Genomic DNA, 20,921 nt, shown 5'->3' on the forward strand with positions numbered 1-20,921 from the left:
TGTTCAGACAGGTCAGACAAGATACAGGAACGGGTCTAGGTAATCGGCCCCTAGAAGGCAGGAGGAACAGGCTAGGAGCGTGTTCAGACAGGCCTGGAAATACAGCCTCCAGGATAGGCAGACAAGAGAACACAGAACGGGACCTGGCACCTTCAGAGTGCAAGCACACACTGAATGAAACACTATGCTCAGGCAGGAATAGATGGGAGCAGCTGAGCTATATACCAGGTGACAGACAGCAATAGGCTGAGGACGCACAAGGGGTGTGACCCACAGCGGGTACAAAAAGCAGGAAGTGATCGGGCGCCGCCCTTAAGCAGCAGAAACAGACACAAACAGACAGCATGGAGGGAAGCCAGAGAGACATTCTGGACTGGAGATCAAGTGCGCGCTCTTGCACAGTGGGAGATGGACCACCATGCAAGGACGCCGCCAGGTATGTTACACATACATACCTTCTGACATGGAATTCCAAAGTAAACATTACTGCCTCATCAGGTCTAAGAAATCTATTTAATAATTTAAGCAGCTTTAAAAAAAATCTGTTAACAGATGTTATATTGAGGATTCATTTGTTAATGTAATTTTAATTGTTGCCTAGATTGCCCCAGAAGCAATCATGGCACAATACCAGTGTGGCATCACTGGAACATTACCTAAGGTCTGCTGGCATAAGCAGAAGTGTTGTGTAGCAAAATGCTGTTGTGGTTTTATAGTAAAGACCCAAGTGAGAAATAATAAACTGCTTAATAAACTGTGAAATTGTAAATGGAGAAAGCTTAGAAGCAGCAGTGAAGTTAATGCCGGTGCAAAGCCCAACTATTAAAGTATTAATATTATTTACTAGACAGAAGGACCACAAGGGACATTACTTTCTCTTATGGAAAAAAAGTTTATGGCTACATATATAAAGTACATACATATATTGCCTAAAGGGGACTTTAACCTCTTTTGAAAATTGTTCAGAAGGGAAGAATCATTAAAAATAAAAAACTCCAAGCTCCAACATGCTGTCCATACAGTCACCTAACCACTGGGACCACTGTTCAGGTGACTGATGAATAGGACGTCGTCCCCCTGGAAGTGATGAAGGCTGAAATCATACATTTGATGAATTTCTTGAGCCAAACCAGTCTGCTCCTAACTTTAGCTTAAAAAACTGCATAAAAATCTCCTGTTTTTATTCTAAGAGGGTTTGTCTGTATGATAGTAAATAAAGGTATATTAGATCACATTAGTCAAAATGTAGAACTTACTGTTGCTGATTTCAGCTTTCAGCAGAATCGTCAGTACTTAAACATTGTGGGGAAATGGACATGCAGGAAAAATAATCGAACTTACTCAACAAACAATACAGTTTAGAGAGGAACTGCACACATATCAACAAGCTGTAACACTTAAGGGGCTTACCCGGAACCAAATATTTTTTTTACAATGATCCAAAAAACTAATAGGCAGATAGTTCTATCCGGTGCTGGTACAGAGCGATCACTGACCGCTCTTGCTGGCGATTCAGCAGCTCCACATCAACAGAAGCAGCTCCTTGTCTTCCCGGCTGCTCTGTCAATGGGGCGTGACTGCTGATGTCATGTTGATTGACAGCCAGCTACCCGCTGCTTTATTGTGAGATGCCGTCTGTCAATCAGCATGACACCAGCAGTCACACCCCATCAACAAAGTAAAGCGGAAGGGAAATCGCTGCTTTATCGACGAGACATCAGCAGAATCCGCAGAATCGCTTGCAGGAGCGGTTTGTCACCACTCTGTGTTGGCAGAGATCGGCGCCAACCAGAACAGGCAGATAGTTACTAACTACCTGCCTGTTAGTTCATAGGCCTATAGTAAAAAAATAATATAGTCCTTGATCACTCCTATAACACAGCACCATCTGCAATCTGATGAACTCTGTCCCTGCAGCATAGCCCTGTAGATGTTGTGTATTCCAACACTTACTGATGTATATTTTAAAGAATGAAAGCCATGATGTATTTCCTGTTGCTTATATAACACCAACATATTCCACAGCACTGTACAGAGATTGTCATCACTCATCAACCCGTGAAAGACAATCTAATTTCCGAGTCCCATTGCTGCGAGACAACAATGCCACTGAACCCCCAAGTAACAATATATATAATAATGCTTGATCATAGGGGAAGATACGAAAGCATCGGATAGATTTCTCTGTCACTTTCACAATGATTCTCGGCTCATATAAATGTGCCATTATGTATTTCTCACTTATAACATTGCTCAGACTCTGCTGTAATGGGGAAATAATTCTCTTTCCATTGAACCTGATTTTCAGGAAAAGTTATCAATATCCAACGTAGCATTTACCATGGACTTGGAGATTGGGAAAACATGTAAAGATGTTCTTAAAGGCATTGGAAACAAATTATCACCTATCCACAGGATAGATGACAACTTGTTGATCAATGGGTGTTCGACAGCTGGGACTTGCATCAATTGGCAGAACAGGGAACTTATTTTGTAAAATGGATAAAAATTCCCCGGTGCCAATAATCGGTGAAGATCCCAGAGGTGGGTCCCCTATAGATCAGCAAGTTATCACCTATCCACAGGCGAGATAGCCGTCAGACGAACTATTGTACGGCTGACCGCTATCTAATGTGTTTGAGGGCCTTTAGATTCAATTTATGCTTGGAAGCATTGTTACAAGATAAAGTAATATTTCACGGCATAAAGAGCGAGGTTTATCTATACCTATGCACTATAAATTTGAGTTACTGCTAATTACGTACTCCTCCTTGGATAAAAATTCTCCTCAAAATTATTTAAATAAAACATATGGTAGTGGTTGTGTGTGGTATTGCAGCTTAGTCCTATCCACTTGCAGCCTCAATGTCAGGCACTTCCACTACAAAATGTACAGAACTGTCCCTGGTAAACCACGAAGGACACACAACACTTGCCAAGGAGCTGCAGCCTTTTCGATCAGCTCATTGGTCAGGGTGCCGAAGGTCAGACCTAAGAATAGGCCATAAATATCAAACTCCTGGGAAACTTCTTTAAAGGGGTTGTCTAGTAATTTTAACATTGATGGCCTATCCTTAGGATAGGTTATCAGTGTCTGATCAGTGGGGGTGTGACACCCGGCACCCCCACCAATCAGCTGTTCCTGGTGTCGTCGGTTGCCAGAACTGCTCAGTTATAGAGCTGCACAGTGCAGATCTGTCTACTGTATAATGTTCCTGGCCAGGTACTGCAATCTGCCCCCTATTAGAATCAATAAGAGGTGGATGTGCAGTATCCATCCGCATCCATTATTCCTTAGACGGAGCTGTGCAGCTTCACCACTAAGCAGTTTTGGCGAATATCGGGAACAGCTGATCGGCGGGTGTGCCGTGTGTCGCACCCCCACCAATCAGACACTGATAACCTATTCAAAAAAACTATGATCACGTGAATAAACAGGTTATAATTTTTGTTGCTTTCTTTAACAAACTATTGTACAATGTCCTTCAACATGAAATATCTGCTTTCTGTGGAAATACATAAAAGGCCGAGCTTCACTCTGTGATAAGACATAATATACAGCAGCGTCGTGTTTACTTGGCAGCGTTATTCAGGTATTTCTACTCATGTCTTACAGGAACAACCAAATCTCAAAAACAAATTGAGTTTAGATTCAAGAACAGCTGAAACAGACACATTTCTTTGGCACGCGCTTCGGATTTGGCAGCACACTCAAAATAATAGTACAAATTTACATGATGTTAGCAAGCATCTTTTCCTCGTAAAGGAACATCTACATCAAGAAAACGGGTTTGTATCAAACAGACTTTATTTCATTGCCTGCAGAACATTACTGAAAATTTACATAGTAATTTCATTTGGCATTTTCAAAAAATATCTCCTTTATATTGTGAACCTTTCTTCGCTTCCCCATAAAGTTAGTTTTTTTATCATAATTTTTGCAGTTTAACTCTTTCAAAGGGTTGCTTTTCAATTGGGTGATTTCCTTTGGGACATTTATGGCAGATGAATAAGATATTCCATAGATGTCTGACAGATGTGGGACCCTGTGCTGTCAGCCTTGTTTATCTCACTTAGCAATTTTCAGAGCTTCCATAGAAATTAATGAAGAGACCACTGTATGCATGGCCACCTCTCTATTCCAGTGCATGATAGATACACTTCCTCAGCACTGAATTCAGGTTTTTAACTGCACCATTGCCAAAATTAAGTCCTAGCCATACAGTATGTACTAACATTTGTGAAACAGTGGGTTGTTCTAATGATGTCACTGAACTTGAGCATGGCCCTGTAATGGGATGTTATGTTGCTACCAGCTGTGATCCCCTGCTGTAATGTCTGTATTGTCTTTTGCTTCCTCCCCTTCCCAGGAGCTGGGGTATGATCAGACTGTGTTGTGTACACGATCAGACACAGCCATTGATTAAAGTGAATTTTTGTTCGTGGGAAAACCCCTTTAAAATCAGCACAACAACTGTGCAATGAGCTTCATTATATGGGTTTTCCTGGGTGAGCAGTGATTGCAAGCCTTACATCACCAAGTGCAATGCTAAAAGATGGATGATGTGGTGTAAAGCTCGCCACCAGTGTGCTCTGGAGCTTTGGAAATGCGTTCTATGGAGTGATTAGTTATTCTTTTTATTTGGCAATCTGATAAACGAGTCTGAGTTTGGTGAATACCAGGAGAATGTTACCTGCACTGCATTGGGCCCACAGGGTGTAGTTGTTATCTTAGGAGTTGACATAAGCCCCTTAGTTCCACTGAAGGGAAATGGTAATGCTTCAAGACTTTATTGAAAATCATATGCGTCCAACTTTATGGCAACAGTTAGAGAAAAACCCTGTTTGGCATGACCATGCCCCAGTTAACAAAATAAGGTCCAAATGTAGTATCGGCGTCTCTGCCCCCTGACAGGTAGAGACGCCGTCCCTCTTACCGCCGCGCTCCCCGCTCGGCATCCCCCGGCGCTCCTGCTGCTGCACAGCTTCCCGCGCACTGTGCTTAGGGCGCACGCACTCCCTCCCTCTTAAAGGGGCCGCGCGCGCCGTCCTAAGGAGTCCCCGGCCAATGGCCGGAGGACCTCCCATATAAAAGGCACCTCCTCCAAAATGGAGGTGCCCGTGCAAGGTTGTAGCTTTGTGTCCTAAATTCTGCTTCAGCCCTCAGGTCCCGCTGCTAGTCTGACTACCAGTCCAGTCCGCCAGCCTGACTACCAGTCCAGTCCGCCAGCCTGACTACCAGTCCAGTCCGCCAGCCTGACTACCAGTCCAGTCTGCCAGCCTGACTACCAGTCCAGTCCGCCAGCCTGACTACCAGTCCTGTCCGCCAGCTTGTCTACTCTCCAGCCCGACAGTCTGTCTACAGTCCAGTCCGCCAGTCTGTCTATGGGCTCTGCCTGCCTGCTTACCTGGAAGCAACTGCCTGTTACCTGCCGTGCCAACCAGCCAGCCTACCTGGAGTCTCCTGCTTGTTACCTGCCGTGTCTGCCAGTCCATCTACCCGGAGACTCCTGCCAGTTACCCGTGGTGTCTGCCAGTCCGTCTACTCGGATCACCCGTCAGCCTGCCTACCGTGCTCATCTGCTGTACCGGTCAGTCCCTACCTTCTGACCCATGGGAGTCACCTGCTCTCATACAAGGTCTGGCCCAGAGTAGCACCTGGTCCCTCTGCTTGGTCCTTCCCTGGTCACGGAGTCGATTGAGCCACCGTACGACCTTGGTCAGTCCGAGTTGATACCTAGTTACGCCCCTCTGGTCCCTCCTTGCACCGCAGCACAAAGGTTCCACCACCCGGATCCGTAACAGTTTGCACGGGCCATGGAACCTGGTGGCCCCCAGGCCCCTTCGCTTGCTGACCTGTACCAGGAGGTTTCTCGTCAGAGATCCCAACAGGAAACCATCCTGACCTACCTGTGGTCTGTCAACTCTCGTCTGGACACGCTGTCTGTCCCACCTGTGTCCGCCTCGAGCCGAGCGACACCCGCTCCGGCGGCGCCGCTGCCTACCAGTACCATGTTATCCAGCCTAGGACCCCGGCTTTCTGCGCCTCCTCGTTTTGGAGGTGACCCCGTCTTATGTCGGGGTTTTATGAACCAGTGCACGCTGCACTTTGAACTTCTGGCACATCAGTTTCCCTCCAACCGGGCCAAGGTGGCGTTCATCATGTCTCACCTCACCGGGGAAGCATTGGCATGACTAAACCCTCTATGGGAGAGAGGGGATTCCCTGGTGTCCGATCTTTCAGCTTTCCTCACTGTCTTCCGGAGGGTCTTCGATGAACCCGGATGAAGCGAAGGATTTCTACTGCCTCCTCATTGCTCCGTCTCCGCCAAGGGAGTCTCACCGTGGGCCAGTATGCCATACAGTTCCGTACCCTCGCTTCTGAGCTTGCCTGGGGCAACGAGGCCCTGGTGTCCACTTTCTGGGAGGGTCTTTCCGGTCGGATTAAGGATGAGTTAGCCGGCCGGGACATTCCTACCACCCTGGATGACCTGTTGTCTCTAGCTTCCCGGATTGACATCCGTTTCCTAGAACATGCTAAGGAGACTACTCGGGAGAGAAGATTTTCTCATCTTGCTCCTGTTTTCCAGAGACCTGCTTCCCAACCAGCAACTCCCCGGGCACCCTCGCCCGAACCTATGCAGATCGACCAAACCAAGATGGTCAAGTCTCGCCAAAAAACACGCCGAACCGAGGGGAGCTGTTTCTACTGTGGTAGTAAGGAGCACCTTATCCGTTCCTGCCCGGTGAAGCCGGGAAACTCTAGTGTCTAGGACCACTCGGAGAGGTCGTCCTAGGGAAGAGTAAATCCTCTCCGTCCTTGACTTTATCCATCTCTATCTCCTGTGGAGAGAACCGCTTCTTCAAAACCGCACATCTGAATTCTGGAGCCGCTGGGAATCTCATTTCCCAGTCCCTTGTAGAGAAGTACCAGATTCCTACCTAACCTCTGGCTGAACTATTGGCAGTCGCTTCCATGGATGGAAGACTCCTTCCGGTGACCATCTTGCTCGTCACAGAGCCTGTAGCCCTGCAGGTGGGAATGCTGCACTCAGAGAAGATCTCCTTCCATGTGCTTTCCGGACTCTCTCACTCCCTTTTGCTAGGGCTACCCTGGCTACAGAGACATGAACCCTTTCTGAATTGGCAATCCGATGAGGTGCTCCATTGCGGGCAGGATTGCCATGTGATCTCCCTGGTTCCGGTTCGCCCGGTTCGACCTCCATTTACTCTGGCTAATTTACCTGGTCTACCGGCACCTTACTGGTCCTATGCAGATGTCTTCGACAAGAAGCAGGCAGAGACACTGCCACCTCATAGGCCATATGATTGCCCTATCGACCTGGTACCCGGTGCCACTCCACCCCGTGGGCGTATTTACCCGTTGTCGTTGGCCGAAACCTGGTCCATGTCGGAGTACATCGAAGAAAATATGGCTAGGGGATTCATCCGGAGATCTACCTCCCCGGCTGGAGCCGGATTCTTCTTCGTAAAAAAGAAAGATGGTTCACTACGTCCATGTATCGATTATAGAGGACTCAATCAAATTACTATCAAAAACAAATACCCCATGCCGCTCATCTCTGAGCTGTTCGACCACCTTTAAGGCACGAAGATCTTCACCAAGCTCGATCTTCGTGGGGCGTATAACTTGGTCCGGATCCGCCAATGAGACGAGTGGAAGACGGCATTCAATACCCGGGACGGTCACTATGAATTCCGTGTGATGCCCTTATGTCTCTGTAATGCTCCCGCCATATTCCAAGAATTAGTTAACGACATCTTCCGTGACCTCTTAAATTCTTGCGTGGGGGTGTACCTGGACGACATCTTGGTCTTCTCTTCGGATCTTCCCACACACCGGAGGGATGTTCGTCAGGTCCTGCTTAGGCTCAGGCTGAATCACCTATATGCAAAATTTGAGAAATGCCTTTTTGAACAGACCTCTCTTCCGTTCCTGGGCTATATTATCTCTAAGGCTGATCTACGGATGGACCCCGAGAAGGTCTCTGCTGTCCTAAAGTGGCCCCGTACGGAGGGTTTGAAGGCGATTCAGTGATTCCTGGGCTTCGCCAACTATTACCATCTCTTCATCCCACATTTTTCTTCCCGGACTGCTCCCATCTCTGCGCTCACCCTAAAGGGAGCTAATCCTAAGGAATGGCCGTCCAAAGCGGAGGAGGAGTTCCTCTCCTTAAAACAAGCCTTCTCTTCTGCCCCAGTGCTGCACTGTCCGGATAGCAACAAACAGTTCTTTCTGGAGGTTGATGCTTTCTCTTCCGGAGCCGGAATGGTGCTCACCCAGAAATCTCCATCCGTGAGAATGGTAACCTGCAGCTTCTTCTCCAAGCTCTTCTCCTCGTGTGAGCGCAACTACTCCATAGGAGACCGAGGACTGCTAGCCATCAAATTGGCGCTGGAGGAGTAGCGTTACCTGCTCGAGGGGCTCTGCACCTGGTGGTCATCTATACTGACCACAAAAATCTGGCATATCTACAGAATGCCCAAAGACTCAATCCGCATCAGGCCCGGTGGTCTTTGTTCTTCTCCCGCTTCAACTTTACCCTACATTACCGCCCGGCGGACAAGAACGTTAAAGCCGATGCCTTGTCCCGATCCTTCCTCAAGAGGAGGAGCTTATGCATATCATCGATCCCTCCAAAGTGATGAATGTGGCCCCCTTAGACCTGTCTCGTTTCCCACCCGGTAAGACGTTTGTAGCGGTTCCGGATCGTAAGAAGGTTCTTCACTGGAGTAATTCATCCAAACTAGCTGGCCATGCTGGCCAGAAGAAGACCTTCCTGCTCATTACCCAGCATTACTGGTGGCCTCCCCTGTGCAAGGATGTGGTAGACTTCGTCACGGCTTGTTCGTCCTGTGCCCGCAACAAGGTTCCCAGACATCTTCCAGCCCGCCGTCTCCTGCCTCTTCCCGTACCTGCTGCCCCATGGCAACACATTGCTATGGACTTTATTACTGATCTACCTGTTTCTGCCGGTTGTACGGTCATTTGGGTGGTCACTGACTGCTTTTCTAAAATGGCTCACTTCATCCCTCTGCCTGGTCTCCCGTCTGCATCTGTGCTGGCTAAAGACTTCATCCATCACATCTTTCGTCTCCACGGCCTACCCCTCCACATTGTGTCTGATCGAGGGGTCTAGTTCACTTCGCACTTCTGGAGAGCTACATGTAAGCTGCTAGACATCACCCTGGATTTCTCCTCTGCTTACCATCCGCAGTCCAATGGCCAAGTGGAACATATCAACCAGATCCTTACCAGCTTCCTCCGGCACTTCGTCAACGCTCACCATACTGATTGGGTGGAGCTCCTACCATGGGCCGAGTTCTCTATAACAACCATGAGAGCGAATTTTCTTCCAAGTCCCCGTTCTTTGTTGTCTACGGTCAACATCCCCGGGTTCCGTTTCCCGTTTCCGCTTCAGTGGACAACCCTGCCGCGGAGTCTCTGGTCAGCGAATTTTCCACCATTTGGGAGGACACTAGGTCTGCACTTCTTCAATCCTCCGAGCGGATGAAGAAACATGCTGATAAGAGACATCTGGATCCGCCTCAGTTCCGTCCGGGAGACAAGGTTTGGCTCTCCTCCAAACATGTTCATCTCAAAATACCCTCCTATAAGTTGGGTCCACTGTTCATCGGTCCATTTGAGGTCCTCAAGCAAATTAACCCAGTAGCCTACAAGTTAAATCTCCTGCCTACCTTACGGAATCCCAACTCCTTCCACATATCTCTCCTCAAACCAGTTGTGCTTAATTCTTTTTCCGACAATCCAGGTACCTCCCCTGCTCCGGTCTCCGCTGAGGACGTCTATGAGGTAGAGAACATTCTGGCCACCAAGAGGGTAAGAGGAAAACCCTTTTTCTGGTGGATTGGAAGGGGTTTGGCCCAGAGGAGAGGACTTGGAAACCCAGGGAGAACATCCGCGCCCCGCTTCTCCTTAAAAAATTTCTTTCAGGCCTAAAAAAGAGGGGGCGTAAAAGGGGGAGGTACTGTAGTATCGGCATCTCTGCCCCCTGACAGGCAGAGACGCCGTCCCTCTTACTGCCGCGCTCCCCGCTCGGCGTCCCCCGGTACTCCTGCTGCTGCTGCCCGCGCACAGCTTCCTGGGCACTGTGCTTAGGGCACGCGTGCGCTCCCTCCCTCTTAAAGGGGCCGCGCGCGCCGTCCTAAGGAGTCCCCGGCCAATGGCCGGAGGACCTCCCATATAAAAGGCACCTCCTCCAAAATGGAGGTGCCCGCGCAAGGTTGTAGCTTTGTGTCCTAAACTCTGCTTCAGCCCTCAGGTCCCGCTGCTAGTCTGACTACCAGTCCAGTCCGCCAGCCTGACTACCAGTCCAGTCCGCCAGCCTGACTACCAGTCCAGTCCGCCAGCCTGACTACCAGTCCAGTCCGCCAGCCTGACTACCAGTCCAGTCTGTCAGCCTGACTACCAGTCCAGTCCGCCAGCCTGACTACCAGTCCGCCAGCCTGACTACCAGTCCTGTCTGCCAGCTTGTCTACTCTCCAGCCCGATAGTCTGTCTACAGTCCAGTCCGCCAGTCTGTCTATGGGCTCTGCCCGCCTGCTTACCTGGAAGCACCTGCCTGTTACCTGCCGTGCCTACCAGCCAGCCTACCTGGAGGCTCCTGCTTGTTACCTGCCGTGTCTGCCAGTCCGTCTACCCGGAGGCTCCTGCCAGTTACCCGTGGTGTCTGCCAGTCCGTCTACCCGGATCACCCGTCAGCCTGCCTACCGTGCTCATCTGCTGTACCGGTCTGTCCCTGCCTTCTGACCCATGGGAGTCACCTTCTCTCATACAAGGTCTGGCCCAGAGTAGCACCTGGTCCCTCTGCTTGGTCCTTCCCTGGTCACGGAGTCGATTGAGCCGCCGTACGACCTTGGTCAGTCCGAGTTGATACCTAGTTACGCCCCTCTGGTCCCTCCTTACACCGCAGCACAGAGGTTCTACCACCCGGATCTGTAACACCAAAAAGGCATAGTTTGGGTAGTTTAGTGTGGTAGAACTTTACTGCCTATCACAGAGCCCTGACTTGAACCTCATCAAACTAGATGAACTAGAATGGAGATTGTGAGCCAGGGCCTTTCGTCCTACACCAGTATATAACTTCTGATATGCCACAGATTCACTGCTAAATCTTTTAGAGAGCCTTCCAAGAAGAGTGGAAGCTTTTGTAGCTGAAGAGGCAGAGGGAGGGTTAACGCCGCATTAAGGCCTATGGATTTAGAAAGGTATGTCTTAAAAATTCCTTTGGCCTAATGTGTAGGTGTGCCAAAACTTTTGTCCATATAGTCCATATACTAGCTGATGTTGCTAGGGTAAGCCCTGTCTGGCAAATTAGTCCACTATAGTGGCCTCTGCAGGTCTACCAGAGCAGGAGTTTCATGTACAAAGCAGCTCTTGGTTCAGGCTCAGAGAGGGGTTATCGAGCCAAATTCCTTTAAAAAACATTAACTCGATTTATCAAAGCTTTCACATTGGTATTCTGGCATAAAAAACTTTGAAAGGTTGCACAGTTTTGGAGCAACTCGAGGCAGGACAGGGGCACGTTGGCTGTCAAATTCATGACGAGCCAAAAATCCTACACCAGCAGAGATTGGAATAAGTTTTCTGGTGAGGCGCAGTCACTTAATGAATCAAGAGCATCTGACTCCAGCATGCCGGTCTTAATGAATCGGGCCCCATGAGTTAAATGCCGTGTCATCTACAATAGTAAAAAGATAATTTCCACTTGCTGGAACCACAGGAAGACATGTAACATGGAGAGATGAGTTCCAGCAAACTAATATCTGCAAAGCTGCAATTATTGCAAATGGATAATTCTTTGATGAATGAAAAGTTTGAATAAAGGAATATACAGTTGTGCTCAAAAGTTTACATACCCCGGCAGAATTTTTCCTTTCTTGGCCTTTTTTCAGAGAATATGAATGATAACAAGAAACTTTTTCTCCCCTCATGGTTATTGGTTGAGTGAAGCCATTTATTGTCAAACTACTGTATTTTCTCTTTTTAAATCTTAATGACTACCAAAAACATCCAAATGACCCTGATTAAAAGTTCACATACCCCAGTTCTTAATACTGTGTATTGCCCCCTCTAACATCAATGACTGCTTGAAGTCTTTTGTGGTAGTTGTGGATGAGGTTCTTTATTTTCTCAGATGGTAAAGCTGCCCATTCTTCTTGGCAAAAAGCCTCCTGTTCCTGTAAATTCCTGGGCTGTCTAGCATGAACTACGCGCTTGAGATCTCCCCAGAGTGGCTCAATGATACTGAGGTCAGGAGACTGAGATGACCACTCCAGAACCTTCACTTTGTTCTGCTGTAGCCAATGACAGGTCGACTTAGCCTTGTGTTTTGGATCGTTGTCATGTTGGAACATCCAATTACGTCCCATACGCAGCTTCCAGGCTGATGAGTGCAAATTTGCCTCCAGTATTTGCTGATAAAGTGTTGCATTCATCTTTCCTTCAACTGTTACCAGGTTTCTTGTGCCTTTGTAGCTCACACATCCCCAAAACATCAGCGATCCACCTCTGTGCTTTACTGTAGGAATGGTGTTCCTTTCATCATAGGCTTTGTTGACCTCTCTCCAAATGTATCATTTATGGTTGTGGCCAAAAAGTTACATTTTGGTCTCATCACTCCAAATAACCTTGTTCCAGAAGTTTTGAGGCTTGACTCTGTGCTGTTTAGGGTATTGTAGGCGAGATACTTTGTGGCATTTGCGCAGTAATCCCTTTCTTCTGGTGGCTTGACCATGCAGCCCATTTTTCTTCAAGTGCTTCCTTATTGTACATCTTGAAATTGCCACACCGCTAGTTTTTAGAGAGTCCTGAATTTCAGCTGATGTTATTTGTGCGTTTTTATTTGCATCCCGAACAATTTTCCTGGCAGTTGTGGCCGAAATTTTTGTTGGTCTTCCTGACCGTGGTTTGGTTTTTACAGAGCCCCTGATTTTCCATTTGTTTATCACAGTTTGAACGCTGCTGACTGGCATTATCAATTCCTTGGATATTTTTTTGTATCCCATTCCTGTGTTATACAGTTCAACTACCTTTTCCTGTAGATTCGTTGACAATTCTTTTGCTTTCCCCATGACTCACAATCCAGAAACGTCAGAGACTGGATGAAAGATGCAAGAGTCTGTCTGGATCCCAGAAACTCACTCAGCTTTTACGCACACACACTTATTACAAGCAAACAGGTCACAGATGAGGATGTTACCTTTAGGAGCCATTCAAACCCATTTGTGTCAAATTCTGTGCATGTTATCAGGCCAAAATCACCAGGGTATGCGAACTTTTGATCAGGATCATTTGGATGTTTTTGGTTGTCATTAAGATTTAAAAAGAGAAAACACAGTAGTTTGACAATAAATGGTTTCACCCAACCAATAACCATGAGTGGAGAAAAAGTTTCTTGTTATCATTCATATTCTCTGAAATAAGGCCAAGAAAGGAAAAATTCTGCCGGGGTATGTAAATTTTTGAGAACAACTGTAATACATTTCATAAATTCTGACATTGATTTTACTTATTGCACTGTGAATAATCTCAAAATTTTTGTGTCTCAAAACTCTTGAAATGATACTTTTCTTAAGACCTGTACGTAGGTTGCTATCTTGACAAGTAAGTATAAGACAGTAAGCTTTGCACCGTGACTAAAATTGTATAATCATTTAACCTGATTTTCTGCTATGAACAAATCTTTTCCAGCCGGCTGCCTTGATTATGTATATCAAACGTGATTAAGCCTACCATAACAGCTATATTTCTTCAGCTTCTTTTGTTTCCATTTCTATTTGTTATTCTTTAACCATAATATTAACTTTTTAAATGGCACATGTAGAAATCTGACCATTCCTTCTCAAGAACTCTCATTTATTAGAAAACAGAGCTACATGATATGCATTTATGACAACGCTACATAATACATTAAGATATGCCAACAAAGCCAATCTATGTCCAGCACACAGTGACTCACCTTCCTTATGTAATTTCATTTACCTGTTATTAATTTGTCTAAATTGTCCATTGTGTGAATCGATTAATTATCCCCAGTTAACGATAATTGTAAATTAAGTGGAAAATTTAATGCGAGCACATTCTGTACTTGTACAAAGATAGGTCTGCAATGTGCAACAGCAATTGTAAGAATTTAATTGACTATGTTTTAATTAGGGTTTTATGATATTTTTACACTTTGCTCCATAGACGTCAGAAAAGCCTTGTTAAAGTTATCAGATTTCACAAGGCAAACTGCATTCATTATTAAAAAGATCTCAAAGACCTGAAGAAGACCTTGAATATCCATGTGAAAATGGCTTGTTGAAGTGTCAAAGAGCTCACGAGTCCAAATGTCTTCAAACTTCGCCTATCTAGTCTTGACTGACAGCTGCAGCTTGTCCTATGCCGTGTGAGAGTTCAGCAGCAGCAGTGGCCGGATGTAAACAATGTACAGAGTGGAATAGCACAGCTCCATCATACTGTTTAGTGGTCACTCTTGGGTACTGCAGATTATGATTATTTGCATTCATTTGAATAGCAGCTGATCTGCAATTCTTTGACAGCGGCCACTAAACAGCGTGACGGAGGTGTGGTGTTCAGCACGGCCACACTGTTTACATCTGGCTGGTGCTAGAGCTGCTAGCAGCAGATCAGTGGGGGTGCTGGGTTTTGGCCCCTCACCTATCTGATTTTGAGAACCTATCTCCAAGATACGTGATCAATATCAATGTAGTAGAAACATCTTTAGTGTAAGTACACCAGCCTCATCAGACCTATAGAATAATGTATGCAGTTTGACATTCTGAATTTGCAACAAATTAACACAAAAATATGTAAAACCCACGTATATGTATGAATGCGATGTTACTAAAAAGAACTGATCAATTTTCAGAGAGTGGTTGTCTCTTTTTAAAGAAAAAGAGGTGTAATCTTATGCACAATTAGGCATATCTACATCTCAGGTAAAAAAAAAAAAAAAAAGCATTGAATATTTATTCATTGCACTGATGCACTAGGTGCTAAAATGCCACAAACAATACTCATAGCTGCCCAATCAGTGCTGCCAGTGTCAGTGTACAGGGACACACCCAGTGGTGTAACCTGAGGCTTATGGGCCCCCAATTATTTCAAGTCTTTAATAACACAGGAAATAGAAGAAAAGATGGTCCAGAACTTAAGATTTTATGGTACCAAAGCCTTTCCTGCATTAGTAGCTGATTTGTACTTTGGCAAATGTATATCCCCCCAACATCCTAAGAGACACAAACAAGATGAAATGTGAAAAGCACAACTTAGCTTAAGATCTCATGCACATGAATGTATTATGGATCCCCAGTGTTATTATAATCTGATTCTATGTAACTCCATGTAGTGCAGTAAAATAAAAGCCTGAAAAATAACAGAAAAGTTGAATTTGTGTATAGTTTTCCTGTGTATACAAGTCTGTGGCTTTCATACAAGTGCCAATAGAGAATCATTTTTTCTGCTAAAATTAAGAGAATCTGTCACCAGGTTTCATAATACAAACAATGACAACATACATTATTAAATGAATTACTTGGAGTTGATGAAGCTGGTATGCTTATTTTAAAAATTCATGTCAGAATGATTGGTATACTCCTTCTTCAAAGTTTACACTCAAGCTCTGCTGACCTACTCTGATTATCAGCTCCTCAGGGTCCTTCCTACTGCTGAGATCTCACACTGCTCAGTACAAGCTGCAGCTGGCAGGGTGGGCAGATGAAGTTTGTTAAATACACTTGGACTCATGATTTCTCTCACTCTTTAGGTAAGGTTGTGAAATTTTCGTTTGATATCAGGATTATAAAGCCATTCTGACAGTAATTTTCAAAGTAAGAACACCAACCTCATTAAGTTTAGTAGACCCATGCATGCAGATTGTTGTGAAATTTGGTGACTTCTATTTTAAAGCTTCATCAATGGGTGAGACAGCTTGAAAAAGCGTGGAAACATTAAGAAAAAAATAATAGTCTCCACCTTAATGATGCAGTTTGAGCATCGTATGGCAGGATATGGCTCTGCATTTTTTATGTGGTCGCTTGCTTAAGATCTAATATCATTACAGAATTGAAATCTGTATACCTTACATTGGAAATTTGTAGACAGTTGATTTCTAACACACGTCTTTTTCAGGAGGATTCCGCCTGAAAAACCTATTAGAAAATGTTGAAAAGAATGAACATAAGCAATTTTATGTAAAAACAACTTGCTGTACATATGTTCAGGATTTTTAACATCTTTTAACCTCTTCACGTTTTTAAAAACGCCAAATGTTTGAAAGAAGTGACATGACCATTCTTCCGGCGTTACCCTCTTGGAAGAACCTCTGTATTTTACAATACAAATCACTGAGAAATCTCAAAAGACGTCTTCTGGAGCGTTTTACCATACTTTTTGCTTAAAAAAATTGCTAATAGTCTCTCGATTATTCAATGTAGTGAAAAAAATGACCAGAAAATGAGAGTAAAAAAGGAATCTGTCTTTTCCTCAACCCTCAATCTACTAAACTGCTTGTGCATGCCCTCATCATCAACCGCCTCGACTACTGCAACATCCTCCTCTGTGGCCTACCTGCTAACTTTCTCGCACCCCTCCAGTTCATCCTTAACTCTGCTTCGCGACTAGTTCATCTCTCGCCTTGCTACTCCTCTGCTACCCCCCTTTGCAAATCCCTTTACTGGCTCCCAATTGCCCAGCGTATCCAGTTCAAATTACTAACACTGACCTACAAAGCCATCCATAACCTTTCTCCTCCATACTGCTCTGAACTAATCTCCCGATACATTCCCTTACATAATCTCCGGTCCTCCCAAGACCTCCTTCTCTCCTCCACATTTATTCGTTCCTCACCCAGTCGCCTCCAAGATTTCTCCCGAATATCCCCCATTCTTTGGAATTCTGTGCCTCAACACGTCCGATTATTCACCACACTTGGATCCTTCAGACGAAACCTGAAAACCCATCTCTTCAAACAAGCCTACAGCCTGCCATGACCTTGCTTGCTGCCACCTCAACAACACCAGAGCTACTGCAACCCTCAACCTACTGTCTCCTTCCCCATTCCTGTAGAATGTAAGCCCGCAAGGGCCGGGTCCTCCTCCCTCCGTACCGTTCTATCATTGTCAGTTTGTTTACTGTAAGTGATATCTGTATTTGGTATGTTACCCCTTCTTATGTACAGCACCATGGAATCAATGACGCTATATAAATAAATAATAATAATAACTTAAAAAAAAAAAACATGGGAAAACCCTCCAAAAAGAGCAGAAGGCCAAAACACTCAGAAAACGACCGAAAAAAGGTCACAAAGGACGCTTCGGGAAAAAAAAACTCCAGAGTTTCTTGAAGCATATTCTGCTTAAAGCGGTTGTCCACTATTCGGACAACCTCTTCTGAATCTCCATGTTTTCCCCTGGAAAAATAATACACACCTATACTGACCTCTGGTGCCAGTGCCATTCCAGCGGTGTCAGCATTGTCTTTCTCAGGGATTGCGTGACATTATGTCACGCAATTCCTGCAGCCAATCAGCAGTCACTTCACTTTCCCCTCCTTCTGACAAATCAAGACATCTGGAGGAAGTGAGAGGGCAGCAACAGCTCTCAATTCCTCGGGATGTTAATTACATCCATAGAAAAGGAGAGTGAGGCCAGCACTGATTGGCTGCATGGATTGCGTGACCTAAGAATGTCAAGTGATCCCCGGGAGAGCCAGTGCCGACACCGTTGGAATGGCATTAGCACCGGAGATATAAGTATAGGTGTTATTATTTCACTAAAAGGATTCAGAAGATGTCCGAATAGTGGACAACCCCTTTAAAGACTCGACTGGTTCACCTAAGTTTAAAAGATGTCATGTGCGCTAAGCCTAAATGATCTATCCTTAGTTTCCTTATTTTTGTACTGTAAGCTTCATAATTCATCAAGTTTGTAAGTAAAGGAAAATTAAGTTTGACAATCTTTTAGGAAATAAACACAAAGGGGTTTAGCGCTTAATGTGCCATCTGTGTTTTGTAGCAGGAATGAATTCTGAATAATTGAAAAAACTTTATATTGAAAAATGAAAATTGTGATTAATTAAACTAATTGAACAAGTGAGATGTCTCATCTTTCAGACATATTTCCTGTTCTTAAACTTACTGTGGTATAGATTTAGGATGTCTCTAAAGCTTCTCCAATTTAAAATCATCAGAACATGAGGTGACATTTTCTATTCTGAATGAGATAATACTTTTTTATTTACTACTTTAATCTTTTGATTTTATTTTCACAATTGTCTTATTGCTTTCGCACAGGTTGGATTTACTTCTTGCCTTATTCATCTTGGGAGACGCTGCAAAAAAAAATATTTTCTGTTTAAGAGCATTTGTAGAAATTGGTTCTGACTTTATATCTACTATTTCACAATTTCAAGGACAGGTAAATATAAATAGCTGCAGTCAGGATAAAAGTCAGTAGGTATCTATTGTTCTGGCTTGAGATATGCCTTTATGAAAGCAGGGATGAGAAAAGCCTCTGTGCGGCTAATTGCTCAGTAGTCGCTAAGGTCCAGCAGTGTTTGTGAGGCAAGAGAGAAAGGGTCTGATTTATCATTGTATTTTTTCAATTTTTCAGCGTTAATAACTTAATCATTGACTTTTTGATTTGCCACAAATTCATCAAAGAATTTGAGCATTGTCAGACTGGCCCAGCACAGCATCGGAGAATCCTCCAGTGGGCCCTCCCCTTGCTCCTGTATGTTTGGAGTAGAGACACTTTGGCTTAAGTCTGAAGCATCATCTAAGGTTGTGTACTGGCATCTATATTGAGTTCTGCAGCACTTCCTTAATAAAACTCCCTTTGCCACCTTAACACCTTCCTTCCTTCCTTCCCCCTCACACACAAACCTCTGTCTTTTTTGCTGTAAGGCCTGTAAGGCGGCGGTGTTCACACCGTGCAGTAACTGAGGCAGTGACCCAAGCAAGTCCAACATAAGCAGCTTTTATTCAGCGGACTCATGGGTAAACAGAAAAGTCATCAGGTTCGCAGCCGGGTTAACACAAGTCCATAACAACGGTTGCCGGGGCCGCTCAGAGCCTGACGGGTGCAGAGCCTTCCCAGGCGTGGGTTCAGCTACTCACAGGCCCGCCGAGCTTTCCTGCTATGCTCCTAGCAGGTCCCAACTCTGAACAGCACTAGTCCTTAATGCAGGGTTTTTAAAGGACCTGTGGCAAGAGCCACTAGAAAACCCGGGTTGGAGGGAGGAGGCCGCCCCACTGCCTTCCTGTAGCTTCCTCCAAGAAATGAAGGCCCTGCCGGGTTTTACTTAATCTGCCTTAGCCAGATAGCCTGACCAGCTCAATGCTCACCTTCATTCCTGCATTGCAGCCGCAGCTCTGTCTGTCACTGTAATGCACTCCAACAGGTTTAATATGTCTCTGTACACATTCTGGGGGATATATAACGTCCCTCGTATACGATCCCGGTCACTGCCTCACAGGCCAGAGAGAGGGAAATACCTTTTTACCTCCACACAGCAACTCCGCTGTAAAGTAAGGTTTTCTGTGTTTATATTTATTGTGGTGACGAGAAAAAAGCCCACAGCCATGAACGCCCACAGGAAAGTTGCCCACACAGAAAATTGACCATATGCACAAAATAACAACAATTATCACCTTCCCTCGACCTGTAATATGTTATATTGCTCCGGAGCCTGTGTACAGTGTGACCTTGCCCGTACCGATATAACATTATCACCTTCCCCCCGACCTGTAATAAGTCTACACTGGATTTGATGGTCTTCATTGGATCAGCATGGCATCCATGTCTTTAATAAAATGGTGAAAGGGGAGTGCTTCCAGAAATCTTTTTTTAATAAAGTATTTTTATTTTTAACACTTTATTACAGTATTAGCATTGTATCTGACAATTTTCCACTGCTATTACTGGGACTTGGTATCAGCCACTGTCGTGTTTTGTCACCCAAGAGCTGTTCCCCCTACTTTTTATTATTTTTACAATGTTCCTAAGAGCTAACAGGCAGGTAGTTGAAAAAACTACCTGCCTGTTGTGCCCAGTGCCGATCTCTGCCAGATGTCATGTCGACGGAGCAGCTCTTTCTCTTCCACTCTGCTCTGGCATTGGGCCTGACTGCTGACATCATGCTGATCGCCTAACCTAACTGCAGTAAGTTGGTTGTCTTTCAGCATGACACTAGAAGTCACATCCCATCAACAGAGCAGAGTGGAAGAGGAAGAGCTGCTCTGTTGACTTCTCAGTGACCATTTTCAGATAGAACAGGCAGGTAGTTAACAAATACCTGCCTGTTAATTTTTAGGCTCATAGTAAAAATAAAAATCTTGGATAACCTCTTTAACTACAGAAACACAGGGGTATTGAGAAGAGCCTGGAAACCCTCAGAATTGAACCATTCAATGTGACAGGTCACCTCTTTGGTGACTGCTGGCTGGTGTTTTTAGGGTTTGAAGGGATCAATATCCATGATCCTTCCCATCCCATAGTGTCAGTTTGCCATTGTCATTTTTACCTGTTTTAATTATGTAGAATAAGAGTATCCACTATACTAGGTCATTTATTTCTGTTTCTTTTGAATAGAAGCAGGTCATTTTTGCCTTCTTGAGTCTTTGGTTACATTTTCAAGCTAACACAGGATAATATGTGGAACAACCTAATTTATTTATTTACTAATTTTTTTATGTGGGTCTGCACATCTTCATAACCAGTCAACGCAAAGCCAACACCAGCAAACTGATACTCTTGGAATGGGAAGATCCTTAAATACTGGTTACTTCCTAATCTAAAAAAATAGCTTGCAGCCATGCCCGGCACAAACTATCACATTGGATAGTCTGTTTTGGGGGGCAACCAACTCCTTC

The 20,921-nt window shown here is 45.0% G+C and overlaps 1 protein-coding gene across 2 annotated transcripts in view; it reads left to right on the plus strand.

Annotated features, from left to right (window-relative positions):
* The window catches only part of TMEM232 (transmembrane protein 232), a 499,207-nt gene that overhangs the window by 142,964 nt on the left and 335,322 nt on the right, over positions 1–20,921 (plus strand). For both annotated transcript variants that reach the window (XM_073677464.1, XM_073677474.1), the window contains exons 8-9: positions 3,617–3,789; positions 18,342–18,465. In XM_073677464.1, coding sequence (XP_073533565.1) covers positions 3,617–3,789; positions 18,342–18,465 — 297 coding nt within the window. The remainder of the gene's footprint in view (positions 1–3,616; positions 3,790–18,341; positions 18,466–20,921) is intronic.

Source organism: Phyllobates terribilis, unplaced genomic scaffold (genome assembly GCF_046119375.1).
Source record: "Phyllobates terribilis strain yellow unplaced genomic scaffold, ASM4611937v1 Scaffold_1__5_contigs__length_1240528914, whole genome shotgun sequence".
NCBI classification, from domain to species: Eukaryota; Metazoa; Chordata; class Amphibia; order Anura; family Dendrobatidae; genus Phyllobates; species Phyllobates terribilis.